General features: G+C 44.6%; 1 protein-coding gene across 1 annotated transcript in view; it reads left to right on the top strand.

The window, feature by feature from the left end:
- The window catches only part of LOC118092095 (sodium channel protein type 5 subunit alpha-like), a 49,180-nt gene that overhangs the window by 24,218 nt on the left and 9,844 nt on the right, over window positions 1-15,118 (top strand). Inside the window, exons 13-20 of the mRNA XM_060280925.1 lie at window positions 384-622; window positions 1,519-1,648; window positions 1,685-1,728; window positions 3,645-3,998; window positions 5,412-5,868; window positions 8,426-8,580; window positions 12,892-13,065; window positions 13,332-13,454. Coding sequence (XP_060136908.1) covers window positions 384-622; window positions 1,519-1,648; window positions 1,685-1,728; window positions 3,645-3,998; window positions 5,412-5,868; window positions 8,426-8,580; window positions 12,892-13,065; window positions 13,332-13,454 — 1,676 coding nt within the window. The remainder of the gene's footprint in view (window positions 1-383; window positions 623-1,518; window positions 1,649-1,684; window positions 1,729-3,644; window positions 3,999-5,411; window positions 5,869-8,425; window positions 8,581-12,891; window positions 13,066-13,331; window positions 13,455-15,118) is intronic.

The raw sequence follows: 15,118 nt of genomic DNA, 5'->3' as shown, positions 1-15,118 counted from the left end.
GATAGGAAGCTAGTGAAATTGGAATAGCAATACAGCCACATGAGCTGTAGCTCAGTGCATGGCCTCTATGTGGAGAGCCCCAGGTTCGTCCCAGGTGTCTTCATGAAGAGCTAGGCAAGACTCCTGAAAGCCACTGAGCCTGCTGGACAAAGCTTCTGACATTATAAAATAGTTTCCTATGGTCTTACAAAGAGCTGGCCCATGAGATCAATTACAATAGTCCTTGATCATACATTTTAAAAAAGAATTCTGCTGGAGCATCAAAAGATTCAATAGGAGTTGTTATCACAAGTGCTTATTGATCCCATTTCCTATCATAGGCGTGTGTTTTTAAATCTTTTTTTATGGGGGGGGTACCTTACTTTATTGTGTTTAATGTTTAGAACTTGAAGAATCCCATCAGAAATGCCCCCGCTTCTTGAAGAAATTTGCTGCAAAGTATCTTGTGTGGAACTTTTGCCCATTGTGGTTGAAGATAAAGAAGAATGTGGGCGTTTTTGTTATGGATCCATTTACGGACCTCACAATTACAGTTTGCATTGTGATGAATACTCTATTTATGGCGCTAGAACACTATAAAATGTCCCCTGATTTCGAGGCCATGCTTGGGATAGGTAACAAGGTAAGCGAATTCTGCCAAGCAGGATGTTCTGTATCAGCATGTAATAAGCTTTTATGCATTTGTTATTATTATCATATTGATTTTTTAGAGCATTCACCCTTCCTTAAAGGGTATAAGGTTCAATGACTCTCACCTATCACTATCTGAAGAACATTCTTTTATTAATTTATTTCTGTTAACTATGACAAACTGGTTATATCTCTTGGTATTAGCATACCTGGATATTTAATAGATTCGGAACAAATCCGGAATTTATATTCCTTGGATGAATGTGTAATCAGGTATTGACTTATTGGCATCAATTCTGATTTGGACCAATTAATAGAGTAACCAGATACTTTACCAAAAGCATTATTGTTTGCATCAAGATGGGAATACTAGCCTGAATAGTAAGGAATAAACAAAAGAATATCGTCTGCAAATAAAACTAATTTATATTCAATATTATGAATCTCACAATGTCGTCTACGGTAATAGCGCAAGCCAAAGGAAAGGTGGCAGACATACTGCCATTCACTTTGACTCTAGGAGTGGCTGCCAGGACAAGCCACATGCTCTTCTTATATGCCCAGGGAGCGGACTGAGCCCACGTCCCAGGAGTGGCCTGCCCCCTTGCCCACTCACAATTGGCTGATTGAGTGAGCTGGCAGGATCTGTTGCCTGGGCAGCAAGCTCAGCCCAGGGACCTCCTTTGCTGCCCAGGAGGCAGCCCAAGGGGCCTCCCTCATCTGATTGTGAAGGGTGGTGGAGGGAGTGCCAGACCACAATAGCGCCCACCGGGAAGGGTTTGCGGACTTCTCAACGTGCCTGTTTGTCATGTGAACTGTCCCTAACCCAGCATGAGGAGAGAGGATTCTGGAACATACCGATTTGACTTCTCCACTTCTATTTTGCAGATTTTCACCGGAATTTTCACTGCAGAAGTGATCCTGAAAATCATTGCGCTGGATCCCTATTATTATTTTCAGCAGCGCTCAAATATCTTTGACAGTGTGATTGTCTTCATAAGCATCATTGAACTGAGCAGTGAACCCAAAGAGAATAAGGCATCAGGGAAAAAAGGCAGCAGGAAAGGAAACTTTACAGTTTTACGGACCTTGAGGCTGGTAATTCCTCGCTCTCTCTTTTTCTCTCCCTTCCTATCTTTTTCCATGGACATATAGGACAGGATTTCCCGCGAGCTACATCTCTTGCAGAAGATCACTATTGATTATACATCTGTGGAGCACTGTGAGAGAATTAACTTGCTAATCTCCAGATGTGCCCTGTGTGAGGGATGTTATTTTCAGATAGATGAAATGGAGGGCAAGAAGCAGCAACTTCCCCAAGGCAATCCGGTGCATTCAGGACCAGGGAGGGAGTTGAAAATACTTGCCTAAGGCCTAGTCCTGTGCTGTGCTGCTTGGGAGAGACATGAAGGAGACAAGCTATCAGTGGCCACTAGCCACGATGGCCAAATATTACTTCCAGCATCGCAGACAGCATGCCTCTAAATACCAGTTGCTAGGGGGAAATGAGTGGGAGTGTGTTACTGCATTCATGTTCTGCTTTGGGGCTTCCCATAGGCATAGCCTGTTTGGCTGCTGTGGGAACAGGATGCTGCACTAAAAAGACTTTTGCTTTGATCCACCAGGACTCTTCCTATGTTCATTTATTCCTGGAACATTTATGCAGCATGGCTGCTGCTTCAGAACATAAGGAGAACCCTATTGGATCAGACTAAAAGTTCATCTAATCCAACATCCTTCTCTCTTCAACGGCCAACCAGAAGGCGATAATCCTCTTCCTCTCCCACCCCAATACCTCACATTGAGTGGCACAAATTGCCACTTTTTCTTCTTCACTAGGCACCCAACTTGGAATAAAAAGGTGAGAGGAGGCCTCAGGAGTTGAGATGGAATCAGCCATCACTGATTACCAGAATTTTTAAGAGCAAGATCTTGGTTTTGTAAAAAAATAAAAGCTGTCATGCAACAAGCTCCAAAGTCTGATTGTTGTTGGGGTGTTTTAATTAGCTGGAGAAAACCTAAATTCCAGATAATCTTCTGTACCTCCTGGCCCCATCGCCATGGCTGCAACCCAGCAGTCTTATTAGGTTAGGATGCCCATACCTTTGCACTCAAACTCACCCTTTGCAACTAAAAGTCTTGGGCTCAAATCTGCAGTTAACAGTGAACAACCGCTGTGATAGAAACTTCAGAGAGTCACTGTCAACCAGAATAGACAGTACTTTGCTAAAATGTCTAATCCAGTATAAGGCAGCTTCATATGTTGATGCAATTTATAAACAAAGTTTTAGGTAAGAACTACAACTCAGTGGTAGAGTTCATGCTTTGTGCATGGAAAGTCTTGTGTTCAGTCACTGAAAGAGTTGGGTATTAGGGTTAGGGAAACTCTCTGCTGGGATTCTGAAGAGCCAGAACACACTGAAATTGTGCCCCAAGAAATGCAGATTTAATTTTTTTTTTGCATTCAGAAGGTCCAGATTCAATCCTTAGCATCTCTAGTTTTTGTGTTTTTAATTGGCACTTAGCAGAGCTACATACAAGTAGAATAGAGGACAATGGATCACATGGACCTGTGGTTTGAATTAGTGAAACACAGTGGCTATATTTGTATGTCATGGTAAACTATGGTTCATTGTGATATGAGTAAGCTGTAGCAAGTCTCATGATCAACTGCAAGGACCTAGAAGCTTCTGCTTCTGTTCTTGATCAACTACAGCTTGTCATTCTGTTTGAACCTTAACTGTGGTTAATCATAACTATGCTCTGTTTGAAACAAGCCTACTTCAAATGATGAGTTTTGAACATGGCTTTTAAAAAATAATTGTACTTACGGTTAGCACAGTTTAGGAGTCGGACATAATAAATAACAACATGTTTAAAAGAGAACAAAAAGGCAAGTTGAAGCTGAATAGAAGGATAAACAGAGTTAGAACTGAAGGTTACAAAAAAATAGAAACTGCCAAACTGTTCTGTCCTTTGGTTATCTAACAATACAATACCTTCCTCCCCAACAGATGCGAGTCTTCAAGTTGGCGAAGTCTTGGCCAACCTTAAATACCCTTATTAAGATAATTTTAAACTCAGTGGATGCTCTGGGCAACCTCACCCTCGTTCTGGCCATTATCGTCTTTATCTTTGCTGTATTTGGAATGCAGCTATTTGGGGGCAACTATAAGACTCATTGTAAGAAATTGGCCGATGACTGCAAACTACGATGGCATATGCAAGATTTCTTCCACTCCTTCCTTGTTATTTTCCGAATTTTGTGTGGAGAATGGATTGAAACCATGTGGGGTTGCATGGTAGTCAATGAGCAATCACTGTGCTTACTTGTCTTCTTGATGGTCATGGTGATTGGAAATTTAGTGGTGAGTTTACAGATACCTTTTGGTTTCCTTCCTCTTTTTATCAAAAATTTGCTTTGCTATTAATGAAATGGGGAAATGTGTTTGAAAAGTCCATCCTCATGCTGTATCTTTAAAAGAAGTAAACGAAAAATTGCAAGAACTCGGGCCAGAAAGGATAATTTCAAAATTATCCTTTCTGGCCCGAGTTCTTGCAATTTTTCGTTTACTTCTGGACTTTACCAAGAACTCCAATTTCTACTGTATCTTTAAAAGAAGACAAGACAAGTATGTGGAATGGTAAAGGTAAAGGGACCCCTGGCCATTAGGTCCAGTCTTGGATGTCTTTGGGGTCGTGGCGCTCATCTCACTTTACTGGCCGAGGGAGCCGGCGTACAGCTTCCGGGTCATGTGGCCAGCATGACAAAGCCACTTCTGGCAAACCAGAGCAGCGCACGGAAACGCCGTTTACCTTCCCGCCAGAGCGGTACCTAATTATCTACTTGCACTTTGATGTGCTTTCGAACTGCTAGGTGGGCAGGAGCTGGGACCGAGCAACGGGAGCTCATCCCATTGCGGGGATTCGAACCGCCAACCTTCTGATCGGCAAGCCCTAGGCTCTGTCCTGGGCTTCTTCTGCCAGGTTCTTGGAATCACAAGGTGTGTGTGTGTTGTACTCAGGTCCTGCTTGCAGGTTTTCCATGGGCATCTGGTTGATTACTGTGCAAACAGGAGGCTAGACTAGATGGGTCATTGACCTGATCTAGGAGGGCCCTTCTACTGTTCTTATGTTCTCACATCTTTCAGTCTTTTCTCAAGCCATTGGGAAATGAAATGAAATTTCATAATACAGTAAGGAGACAGGAGAAGGAAGTAAAGCATCTTTACCTGCCTCTCACTCTTACCTGGCTTTGTAGGGAGATTTTCTGTTCCAATTTGTCAATATTTGTTCATTCCACCTATGCTCTAAAACTAGTTTGGGAAGAATTAACAAGAATGAAAACAGAAGTATCATTTTAAGAGTAGACAGTGCATACAACTAGGGTAAAATGTGCATTAAAAAGCATATGTTAATTAAGCTAACATAAAAATGCATTATATTACAGAAAATCGATTTCCAGAAATGCATATATTAGGCAAAATTGCATACAAAGTGTGTATATCACAATAAATTTGTGCTAAATTGCTGATGAATTTTCATGGTTGCTGTTTTTAAGTAAACCCCCCCCACATGTCAATTGATGTGGAAATGTGGAGAACTGACGAAATGAGAAACTGGGAGAAACCAAAATTGACAAATTTTGCCCACCCCTGGCTGTTGGTTAGTTTCCTTGTCACGGCCACGCCAGAATTGGTTGTTTCCATCTCTCTTCAGAAAAAAACAAAACAATCATGCTAGAAATGTTGTTAAACATTTGCTCTTCCTGTTGCTTTGAGGTGCTCAATTTGTTCATTGCCCTGCTGCTGAACTCGTTCAGCACTGACAACCTCCTCCAACTCCCGGAAGACGACCGAGAAACGAACAACCTTAAAATTGCCTTTGCTCGGATCCATCGAGGGTTGCATGCAGCAAAACAGGCAATGTTGGCTTTTTGTTTCAAAGCTCTTGGGTACAAGCGGAAGGCCGCTCAGAAGAAAATAAAATGTGAATCTGAGAAGAACGGGCTGGAGCTTAGAAAAGATCTCCCGAACTTCAAGGAGAGTCATGGTAACAGAGAGATCGAGAAGAATGGGGAGAGGTGCTCAGTTATTATCCCGGATGATTTCATCAGCAACCCCAATGTGTTCGTCTGTGTTCCTATTGCTGCCCCTGAGTCCGATAGCGAGGGTTCTGAAGATGCTGGTGAGAAGCAGGGGGCAACCATGGAGACGGAATATACTGAGAAGGTAAGGAGTCAGCTGAAGGCCATATTTCCATGTTCAAGGAAAGGCGGACAAATATTGCAGCAGGCAGAAATGGAGACAGCAATATTAATGTCAGTCCTCAATATTCTGTCCCACTTTCTGAACATTCTGTCACACTGTAGAATTAATGAGAAGCAGAACCAATGATGTGATTGGGCTGGTAGAAGGTCACCTCATGAGGAACAAGAAGCTGGTTTAGCTTCTGCCCTAACAGTGTTATCAGCTGCATTCCCTCAACTTTGCTCATAGGCTGTTTCAATGCAGTCCTGTGTGCCATTTTCCTCCTCCTCCTCCTCCTCCTCCTATCATCATCATCCCCGTATTTCTTTCAATATGGAATACACCCTTTTTTGCTCTTAATTGTTCACGTCATTTCCTAGCACAGCTTCCCTGCACCCCCGCGCATCCCCATGAAATTTGACTGATCACATCCTGAAACATCACGACGCTAATCTAACCTGGTAACTTTTGTAAACAAAACCACATGGGAGGCTGCAGCCAATCAGATTAAGAGGCAGTGGCTGAGGATCAGGGCGGAGAAGGAAAATGGCACTGAGAAGAAGCAATAACCAGGGAAACAGAAGTGCCTTTCTCTTGTGTGCTGTAGTTACTCCACCTAGAGACCTGGTACAGGCCACTCATAGACAATGTGACCCAATAGGCCCACCACAGCTCACCAACAATGAACCGTGGTTCAGGAAGTGCTTGATAAAGCTGTTGGCTTTGCTGCCTGCCGGAAGGCCAACTATATGTGATGTTGGGAGATCAGGGGCTGTGGGGATTCTGATAAGGAATGTAGTGGGAGGGGAAGAGGCCTTATCCTTTTCCTACATGCTTGCATGAAAATGTCCTCTTCCAGTGCTATTTGCCCTGCGAGGCACAACATACAACTACATTATGGTTACCTGTATGTTTCCCTCTGCAAGGCAAATACCAGCTTGGGCAAGAGGTTTTCACTGGGAAATGGGTGCGGGGGGGGGGAATCACAGTCTGCCACAATTAGAATCCACTCTCCTACAGCTGACATTAATTTTGTTTGAGTCACAGAAATACATCTCTCTTTAGCTCCCATGGCTTTAACTAACAGTAGGAGGGAAAGGTCTCTCTCCCCCCCCCCCTGAAAAAACAACAACAAATACAAGTGGCATGGTCTTGAGTGCAGATGAATGTGGCTTATCTTCAGCAGGAAAACCAGCTGCGATTGAGAGGAGAGCGGAGCAAGAGTTCCGATGCCTGGAGCCGAACATCTGAAATCTCCTCTCCTGGGGAAATAAGTATGCATTGGAAAGCTGGGTCCTCAGCACCAAAACAAAAAGAGGTAAAAGTTATTCACCAATACGAAAGGCAAAAGCAGATAATGATAATCCAGATGATGAAATGCCCTGATTGCAGAACTGGGTAAAAAAAAAGGTTGCATTGAAATTGGGACGAAACAAACAAAGTCACAACTCTAATAGAAACGTCACCATTCAATGTGTTGAATTGAAACTCAAGCAGGTTGTTTTGAGTATCTTCCTTTGACTGTGTGCATCTGATGTTTGGTTAGTTAGTTAGTTAGTTAGTTAGTTAGTTAGTTAGTTAGTTAGTTAGCCTGCCTGCTTGTTTTGAGGGGTAAGGCATGCTGATTCAGGGCCTCTGAACCCCTCTTTTGGTGCTGAAATGGATATTATAGATCAGAAATTTATATGTGTTACATTAATACACAGCAAGCGTGTCACTGATTTTGTTTAATTTAATACCAGGCACCAAAACCATACCATGTGGGGAGATGAGGTTTAATCCTTTAACCCTTATCATTGTGGCAAAAATACATCCCTCCCAGTGCAAAAATTAGCCATAGGGGAAACAAATCCTCCTATTGACTCCGGTGACTCCCGGTAATTGTTGCACTGTGGTACAGGGAGGATGGGTTTGGTCAGGATTTCACCTAGGAATTGAAAGGTTAAATCTCCCATTCCCATGCACCGTGGTCCTGATGTGAAAATCACTCCTCCCAATATGCCTAACATTAAGTTTCTTAAAATCCACATGTGGCTGCTAACTACATTAATATACAATTCTAGCTGCACTCCTGTTAGGCAAAACCCACAGACAATGCCTGGTAAAAAAAGAAAATTCAAGGCTATATTTTTCTTTTGCAGAGAGCTGACATTATCAGTTGCTCAGAAGGCAGCACTGTGGACCTAGCAAACTCAGAAGAATTCCTGAAGCAGATCCCTGAACTAGCTGAGGACATGGAGCCAGATAATTGTTTCCCCAAAAGTAAGGATGCACTTCATCAATTTATTCTAGGCAGGGCTACATAATTTCAGAATCACTGGGCTGCAACTCAAAATGGCCAGCCTGTGCTTCTTGTCTTCTCTTGTATGCTTCCACTTGTTGACAAGGATGTAAGCGAGAGCAGTGATGGGGAAGGGGGATCACCAGCTTTCATTAATTGCTAAAATGTCCAGCTCTGTCAGCTCCCTCAGCAGTACTGTTTAACTTGTACAAGGGTTGTACCAACCCCATAATGCGGGTTATTATTTATTGTGTGTCTCTTTCAGAATTTGCTCAGCGTTATCCTTGGTGTATGGTGAACACTGAAAAGTTTCCAGGCAGATTATGGTGGAACCTAAGAAAAACATGTTACCGAATTGTAGAGCACAACTGGTTTGAAAGCTTCATTGTGTTCATGATTCTGCTGAGCAGTGGAGCTCTGGTATGTTAATCTGATTCTCACACGCAAAAAAATGTGGCTTAAGTGGCACACTGGACAGAGCAGAGAAAAGAAAGATTATATTTCTAAACCACCACCCCATTCCAAGATGAAATAATGCTGGCAAAACACAGGGGGGCACATTTTGTTGATTTGGGGGTTGGAGCTCTAGCCAGATGGTCACCATTGATCGGTACAATCCTATGTATGTCTGCTCTGATACGTCCCACTGAATTCAATGGGAACTCACTTCCAGGTAAGAGTGCATAGGATTGCAGTGAGAATGAAGCCTGACTGGGTGCTTAGATCAGGTTTTCAGTTTGGGGAAATACTCATGCAGCTCTATCACCACCACCACTGGATATTTATTTAATCTTATTAGGCTGGGAACACTGTTTGGAGAGGGACCCAGGTGGCGGAGAGGGACCCAGGTGGCGCGAGAGGGACCCAGATGGCGCTGTGGGTTAAACCACTGAGCCTAGGGCTTGCTGATCAGAAGGTCGGCGGTTCGAATCCCTGTGATGGGGTGAGCTCCTGTTGCTTGGTCCCAGCTCCTGCCAACCTAGCAGTTCGAAAGCACGTCAAAATGCAAGTAGATAAATAGGAACCGCTACAGCGGGAAGGTAAACAGCGTTTCCGTGTGCTGCTCTGGTTTGCCAGAAGTGGCTTTGTCATGCTGGCCACATGACCTGGAAGCTATACGCCGGCTCCCTCGGCCAATAATGCGAGATGAGCGCGCAACCCCAGAGTCGGTCACGACTGGAGCTAATGGTCAGGGGTCCCTTTACCTTTACCTTACTGTTTGGAAGGCCAAATTTACCTGAGATTATGGTGGACCCGTTATTCTTTTACCAGCATGGCACATGCCACCATATCAAGATTCCTTTCTGTACTGTATTTCACCAGTCAAGTGTTTTAGTAGTTTTAATGTGCTCATTATTTTAATGAATTATATGATCATGTCACCTGCTGGTTAGTTGTTGTATGTAGGGCTGCCTATACGTCTGGGTTTCCCCGGACATAGTCAGGATTGGGCCCTCGGAAATTGTGTCTGGGGAGAATTTCCGATAAGGGGTAAAATGAATGGGAAAACCCAGACGTATGGCAACCCGATGCAGCCTCCCCAATAGCTCCAGTCACAGATGCAGCAGCGAAAGGAAGGCAGAAAAGGAAGCAAAGTCCTAAGTGAGGGGGGAGGGGGGGGACACACATGCCTGGCTAGAGCCTGGCTGGGCAGGCGCCCCTCATTTCCGTCGAGGCAGGCGGACCAACTCCTTGAGGGGACCCACACATCCAATCTGGCCCTTCCCTTGCCCTTGCAGAGTGCTGAGACAGACAGAGCTGCGGGCAGGGAGCTCCTGGTGGGGCTTGGGGTCCCTGCAGCTCCTGGGAAGGTTGCCTCAAGTGAGGGTTTCTGAGAGGGGTCGGTGCTGGGACACTTCACTATGGGGAAACTAGGAGACTCCAAATGTGTGCACGCCAGCCTTCAGGGAAAAAGGAGTCCAGCTGCAGTGCCACGCTCCACTTTGCCCACCGATCAGGGGCAGATGGGCCTTCTTTGCTGGCTGCCTCACTGGCCCAGGACGGCCTCACCCCGGCAGGCAGCCCGAGGCCCCTGTTGAGCCTCCCTGTGGGACCGCCGAGAGCACCCTGGCTGTCCTTTCTGTGCCCTGTGCCAGACTTAGCCACATGCCCGGCTGGAAGCGCAGCAAGGCAACCTGGTGAGGAATGCAGAGGCCTGGGATTGGCTGGAAATTGTGCCCCATCCCATCTCCCTGAACCCCAAACAGCTGGAGGCTCTGGGGAGCTGTGCTCACCCCATGCCGTGCTTGTGCCAGCAGCGTGCTGGGGCAGCTTCGGAGCGAAGAGGGCAGCACAGTCTTGGCGCCTCGGCTGAGGCCAGCGCGCCAGTGGCCGCAGCGGATTGCCTCACCACAGGATGCAAGTCAAAAGTCAGGCAGTCCCTGCCAACACGTATACCATCAATTTATTTATGGCAAATTCCCCCCCCCCCAAGCTCATCAGCTTTGGTGTCTGGATTTCCCCCTTTTTAAATATGGCAACCTTATTGTATGCCACTCTGGAATCTTCAGTGAAGAAGAGCAGCCAATAAATACAACAAATAACTAAATAAATATTGATGAATACATGTGCACATTCTCCTCCTGGAGAGGAGGAAGGCATTACATTATAGAAATGTAGAATTGGAAGGGAGCATGAGGGTCATCTAGTCCAACCCCCTGCACTGCAGGAATCTTTCATCCAATGTGGGGCTCGAACCCACAACACTGAGATTAAGAGGCTCATGCTCTACCGACTGAGCTATCCCATATAATGGCTGGAAAGAACTGAAAACCACTAAAAAATGTCACATTGGCAGTGGTCCAGGCGAAATCTGGAAGTCAGCATGGAAGAATAGCAGGTTTTTGCTAATAGATTGGTATTGTTCCACAACCTGGGTAAGATAGTTTGAAACAAACAAAATCCAGGAAAAATTCAGGTGCAGAGAATTTTAAGTATCTCTACTTTATTGTAAGCCACCATGAGTATTTCATGTTATGGGTTGCCAGTATTGTAACATGCATTTAGTACATGATTGCCTGGGATCACTCATTTGTCGTGTCTGTGCCCCCCAGTTCTCATGGAGATATATACCGTGTTTCCCCCTTTTTAAGACACCGTCTTATTACTTTTTTTTCTCAAAAAACCACAGGGTGGCTTATTTTTGGTGGGATGTCTTACTGGTACCGGTATTTTTATTACGAGTCTGAGGGAAGGGAGGTGTGTGCGTCCCTGGTGCAGCCCTCTCTCCCCGGCCCTGGGATGTTCGCGAAGGGCTGCTCTCTCTCTCCTCCAAGGTGGGGACTCACTTAATAGCAATCTGCTACACTGGAGCTTCTTAAATCTAAACCAGTATAATGGAATCTATCTGTGTGATACAGTCCTAGCAGTAGCCTATACCTAAAGCAAGTAAGGATCTCTACCAGCCAGCTGCCCAAGACTGCAAGACTGTCTGAAGTTCCAACAACATAGCACTTTGCAGTGCTATCACTGATAGCAAAGAAGCTACCTGCTGAGAACAAAGAAGCCAGCTAAGCAGCAATTAAGATTGCTGACTTGGTAAATGGTAGCAATTGAGAAGCAATTGAGCCAGCGAGGTGAGGAAGCACGTGTTGTTAGGACCGGCAGTTTAACTTTTGTGTAAAGCAGCGTTTAGCAGCTCCTTTTAGCAGCTCGCAAACAGCGAAGGAAAAAGTCCTTAATAAATAAATAAAAGTCCCCAAGGCAAGGACTGCGATCCAGACTACTTACAAATCCTTAAAGGGGCAGCTCCACAGACAACCAAGCAGCATAAGGTAGAAAGAAAACTGCAGCAGGATTTTTAAAAGGCTGCTTTATGCCCGGTAAAAGCGATGAGACAACAATCAGACACGGGAGATTCCCGTTAAGAGGAAATCAACGTGCATTGAATGGAAGGGAATTTAGGGAAAGGTGGGGGGAAGCGAGAGGTGGGCTGTGTGTGTGTGTGTGTGTGTGTGTGAGAGAGAGAGAGAGAGAGAGAGAGAGACGCAGGGGGGGGGAGAGAGACAGGCGCGCGCACGGAGGTCTCTCCCTAAAAGGGAAAACAGCCTTTGCATTCTTCAATCGCCCCTCTTTTCTTCCTCGTGCCTTCATCTCCTCCCCACCCCACTTTTCTCCCCTTCACCAAGTAGAGCTTACACAGCTTGGCTAAAAAAATTATTTTTGGATCTTTTTATTTAAAAAAATGCTCTCAGAAACGGGGAAGGGAAATCACAAGGCTTCGGCAGCCAGCAGCTACGGCTGTTCGGTGCATTTTTACAAGCTTTTAAAGGAAATACGTGTCTGTGGAGCGACAGCAAAATGGGGAGAGATTTTTAAGGGGGGAGTTGGCTGGCAGGAGGGGGGTTATTGCTAGTGGGTGAAGGGTCTATCAGTATGTCTTATTTTCGGGGTATGGCTTGTATCGCGCAATTGCTTAGAAATCCTGCTATGGTTTATATAATGACTACGTCTTAAAAAAGGGGAAACACGGTACTGTATATTCGTGCGTATAAGACTACAGTACTTTTTAACCCAGGAAAATCTTCTCAAAAGTCGGGGGTCTTATACGCCTGGTCGTATTTCTTATACGGCGAGTATATCCCAAACTCTGTATTTTAACTGGAAAAGTTGAGGGTCGTGTTATACGGTTTGCAGTACATTCACACAATTAAGGAAAGATTGTAAAGACGTCTGCAAATTAAAAATTCTGCTTGAACAGTAGCAAGATACATCTTAACTTTCTTATTCCAGGCATTTGAAGATATACACTTGAGTGAGAGACCAAATGTTAAAACCATGCTGGATTATGCCGACAAATTGTTCACTTACATCTTTATCCTGGAGATGCTGTTGAAGTGGGTGGCTTATGGATTCCACAAATATTTCACAAATGTTTGGTGCTGGCTTGATTTCATAATTGTAGATGTAAGTGTTGCCTTTGAACCATTCTGTGGAATGGGTGCCGTTAGCTTCCAAGGTATAGCGACTGGGCTTTCTTGCACTTTCCTTGCCTAAAGGGAAGCCCTGCAATTTCTGTAAAACGGTTTTATGCTTTCATTTTGAAGCAGTGCTTTAGCATGTATGAAAAATGTTTGTGCATGGCAAGGAGGCAGATTAAGATACTTACGGTAGTGAAATTGTTCCTTTGTGCTTTTGCTACTTAACATCTCCCCTCGCTACTTTTTCTGCAGGTCTCCTTAGTAACCCTCGTAGCAACTTTGGCTGGACAATCTGATATGGGTCCCATAAAGTCTCTCCGAACCCTAAGAGCTTTGAGGCCATTAAGAGCCCTGTCACGATTTGAAGGGATGAGGGTAAGTTGAATGAACGCCACCACTGAACATTAGCCCTATGAAAAGGCTTTTGGTTTGTAAAATGTTTCTTTTGAAGGTGTGAGGGACAGGGGATACCGGGAGGTCCCTCCCATCTTAAGTACCAGCTCATCGCCAAGTGCTAGGGAAAGCAGGGAGAGTTCCGCCTCCAGCGGAGACTCAGGAAGTGGTGTCCGAGGCTCAGGCAAGGTAGCGGAGCCATTGACCAAGGTGGGACAGGAAGGGGGGGAGCAAGGGGGGAAGACCGATCCCGCCGACCCCGGAATTACGCAAGAAACGTCGTGGGAAGAGGTTGGGTCTTCCCAAGCTTCTTTGCTGGAGGAAAACGCGCCAACCTCCATTCGGAGGTACTGACACCTGACTGACAACATGTATATAGATCGCTCCGAGCACTGTAAATAATCAGCACTTAATAAAAGCCTAAAAGGACTATGCTGTGAGGAGTCGTTACTCTAGAGTAGCCGCATCAGCATCTCTGACAGAAGGCTATTGTGATGAGGGGGTGGTAAAGGAGATTGTAACAGGGATTCACATTTGGCACATCAAAGATTTCTGGGAGTCATGAGAGGTTTATGAACATGTTCTATATTGTTGTCAATAGACAGGGCTTTTTTCAGTCAGAACTCACCAAAACTCAGTTCCAGCCCCTCTCAGGTGGGTGCCGTTGCCATTCTTAGAGAACAAGGAAGGCGCTCATGGTGAGTTCCAGCACCTCTTTTTCTAGAAAAATAGCAGTGGCAATAGATGCCCAGGAGACATCTTTGTTATCCACAACACAGTAGTTAACTTTGACGGTAAATAGTATGGAAACATTAGAGTATGGGGACCATGGGAGTGGATTTAAGGCTGCAGAGATCAAACCATGTTCTTCAAATTACTTAGAAAATCAGATTTACTCCAAGGGGAAGAGCAGCCTGTTGCTGTGATACAGAAGACATTCATGCTAGCACACATTTCAAAATGGCACCAAGTTATCTCCATGGATTGTAGCACCATCACATTCTTGAAATAAGTCACCTCTTTACTGAGGTGTCCCATCACCTGCAATAGCTCCCTACTGTGTTCTGTGTGCAACACAGGGTGCTATTTCTCATCTCTAAAGCACTTTACCACTTGGTTCAAATACTGTATACCTAAGAGACCACTCCTTCTCTATGCCCCATCATGATCTCTAACACTGCATGAGAACACTGACTTGTATCTATCATGCTTGGACTGAGTCTAGATGGCAGTGGCAAGGACTAGTAAACTTATTAAAGTGCCCTTTCAACATGAACGTGCTTTGTTGAGATTAAATATACTTCTGCTGATCTGATCTGACATAGCTTTCCTATGAATGGGTTTGAGTAGGGGCATTCAGTGTGCACTCTGAATCCAAGATTTATATTTGGGAGTGTGTGTGGGAGGAGAGAGGTTGAAAGGCACAGTTTATTGCCCTGGAATTTTTTCCCCTTCTTGTTATTTAGATATATTATGGTGAAGTTCACGGTTGCTTTTTTATTATTATTATAAGTTGTGTGTCTTTGTTTTGTATGTATTGTGGTATTTTATGCATTGTGACTTGCTGATATTTTTATGGATTATAATTTGAGAGTTATTTATTACAATTGTTAAGAGTGAATCTCTGTTTAAATATTGTTTGCTGA

This window comes from Zootoca vivipara, chromosome 12 (assembly GCF_963506605.1).
Source record: "Zootoca vivipara chromosome 12, rZooViv1.1, whole genome shotgun sequence".
Taxonomy (NCBI): Eukaryota; Metazoa; Chordata; class Lepidosauria; order Squamata; family Lacertidae; genus Zootoca; species Zootoca vivipara.
Note: the sequence above shows the minus strand (reverse complement) of the source record. Positions and strands in the feature narration are given on the sequence as shown.